At 45.3% G+C, this 2,720-nt stretch overlaps 1 protein-coding gene across 1 annotated transcript in view; it reads right to left on the bottom strand.

The window, feature by feature from the left end:
• Positions 1 to 1,570: 1,570 nt before the first annotated feature.
• NLRP11 (NLR family, pyrin domain containing 11) overlaps positions 1,571 to 2,720 on the bottom strand; it is a 21,130-nt gene continuing 19,980 nt past the window's right edge. Inside the window, exon 7 of the mRNA XM_006901846.1 lies at positions 1,571 to 1,745. Coding sequence (XP_006901908.1) covers positions 1,571 to 1,745 — 175 coding nt within the window. The remainder of the gene's footprint in view (positions 1,746 to 2,720) is intronic.

The following is a 2,720-nucleotide window of genomic DNA, read 5'->3' as shown; positions in this document are numbered from 1 at the left end:
ACTATCAGGGAACTGTCAGACATCCCAGATGTATTCAGAAGAGGCTGCACAATGAGGATGTCTTTGTTATGTCAGGCAGATATTGACACAATACCGGAAGGATGTCTATCTGTATTTGATTAACTATGTGTGGATCATAGCAAATTACAGATGACGTTAAGAACGGGATCCCAGAACACTTCGTTTTGCTCATGCAAAACCTACACATAAACCAAAAAGCAGGTATCGCAACCAAGGAAGACTGTGAGGTTTAAAACTGGGAAAGGTGTGTATTAGATTTTTCCTGTTTTTGCTGTTGGACCTGCTCAGTATTTGCTGAGCAGAACATTCGAGAAGCTGGACTGTCTATCAGGTGACATCAGCATTGGAGAAAGAGTCCTCAACGAGCTGCATCATGCAGACGACACAAACCTGCCTTTTCTGAAATGAAGAGGACGAGAAGTATTTGCTTTAGGCAATAAAAGCTTCCATAGAGACTGTGGTTCAACCTCAAGAGAACAAAAATCCTCACCACTGGACCAAGAGGCAGCGTGGTGACAGACGACAAGATGGACACTGTCAAGGGTTTCATGTGACTGGGATCTACACCCAGCATGCACGGTAGCAGCACTCAACTCAAAAGGTGTGTTGAATGAGGAAAAATCTGCTGTCAAGGACCTCTTCAAAGCCCTAAGAGTAACGGTACCCGTTTTAACACCAACATGCACCTGAGTCTAGCCATGGTCCTGTCGGTTACTTCCTATTCAGCTGAAAGCTGGACGCTAAATGAGATGACTTTGAACTGTGCGAGGGAAGAGGGTTGAGAGCCAGAGGAACAAGCAGCCTGCCTTGGAGGAAACACAACCAGAGCACTCCTTAGAGGTAAGGTCTGTGAGACTTCCTCTCCCGTCTTGCGCGTGCTGTCAGGAGACACCAGCTTTGCAAGAAGGTGTCACCTTGGGCAAGGTGGAGGATCGGAGAAAGAGGACCGTTTTCAACAAGATGCATCGGCCGTGCGGCTGGGACAACGGCTCGAGTGTGTCAGAGAGTGCCAGGATGGACAGGAGAGGGCCAAGTGCCTTTCTGTAGCTCAAAGGCTCCCTGACTCGTTCTGGACTTGACAACACCTCACAACCACAACAACAATGCTTCGGAGAATTCACCTCGATCGCCACCTTCGTGATGAAGGCTTGTAGAGGGTGATGGGAATGGTTTTTGTGGGACCCCCAAGCACCCCAAGGTTGTGAGTGAATTCACTTTCTCCAAGAGTTCTGAGATGCCTTGGTTCCCCTTCTTCCGCTGAGAAAACCAAGTAGAGAACAAATTGACCCTGAGTGATTACACACCAACCTGGACGTTGTTTCCAAGAAACTGAGGTGGGTATGAAGAAAATGTTCCAGATGGCCAGGAATTTTCAAGACATGTTGACAGGATTTGAACTGAAACCAGCATAAAACTACTCCCTATGCGGCTCTTCGTGACCTTTCAGAAGTGCATCTCTAGACCCACCTTCCTCCACATCCTTGGTGGATTCTAATTCCCAGCATGTGCCCCACGCAAGCATTCATTGTCAGGTAAAACAGCGTCCAGCTTACCCAATTTGCTCCAGCACACAGTCGGGGTGGCCCAAGCCCACCAGCAGTTTCATGACCCCTTCTTCGCCTAGCCCATTGCCTAGCAGATTCAGTGTCTTCAGTGTCCTGTTCCGGATAAAAACAGAGGCCAGATTCTCACAGCAGGCGCTCGTCAGCATACATCCTTCCAACCTAGAACAGGACACACGCCGGTGAGACAGCGCCCCATCCTGGGGGAACTGAAAGGTCATGAACGAGACAAATACCCAATGCGTCCCTCACCAGTTTCTGGTGATGAACCACGTCCAAGTCAAGAAAGAAACATTCCTCTACCGTTTTATTTACAGAATTCGAACGCAAATTCAAACAAATTCTTTCCATTTCTTTCACATTGTACAACCCCATAATTAATCCCCCCTTCCCCTGCACATCCTCATCCCTCTGTTTCCAGCCTCTCCCACCCCTCCTGGATCCTTCTACTCATTCTACAATAACAGTTTTATTTTAAAAAGCTTAACAAGGGAGCTCTGGAGTCCTGATGGCAAGAAGCTGCACTGCAATCCCAGAGATATGGTTCAAATCCACCAGATGCTGTGCTGGAGAAGGAGGGGCAATCTCCTCCTGTACCAGTCAGATCCGATTTGACGGTACACACACAAAAAATAATAGAATGAAATTTTTTTTAAAGTTTTTAAAAAGACCCTTCAACATATGGGAGTAATATTATGAAAAATAATGTGAAGGAAAGAATGTGTGAAAAGTGAGCTATATAAATTAAATATAATGCATATTAATTTTGTATGCAAACCAATAAAAATAAAAAGAACTTAAAACCAACAAAAACATATGAATTCCCCAATTAAGAATTATCATTTTATCATTTCCCCAAGCAACAAATGCTGGTGAGGTTGTGGAGAAATTGGAACACTTATTCACTGTTGGTGGAAGTGTAAAAAGGTGCAACCACTGTGGAAAGCTGTATGGCACTTTCTCAAAAAGTTGCAAATAGAGATACCATTTGACCTAGCAATTCCACAACTGGGAATAAACCCCAAAGAAACCAGAACTGCCACCCAAGCAGATATATGCTCACCCAAGTTTATTGTGGCTTTGTTCACAATAGCAAAGAGTTGGAAACAACCCAAGTGTCCATCAACAAACGAATGG

This window comes from Elephantulus edwardii, unplaced genomic scaffold (genome assembly GCF_000299155.1).
Source record: "Elephantulus edwardii isolate Elephantulus edwardi_28Jun2011 unplaced genomic scaffold, EleEdw1.0 scaffold00348, whole genome shotgun sequence".
NCBI classification, from domain to species: Eukaryota; Metazoa; Chordata; class Mammalia; order Macroscelidea; family Macroscelididae; genus Elephantulus; species Elephantulus edwardii.
This window is presented reverse-complemented; position numbering and strand designations above follow the sequence as displayed.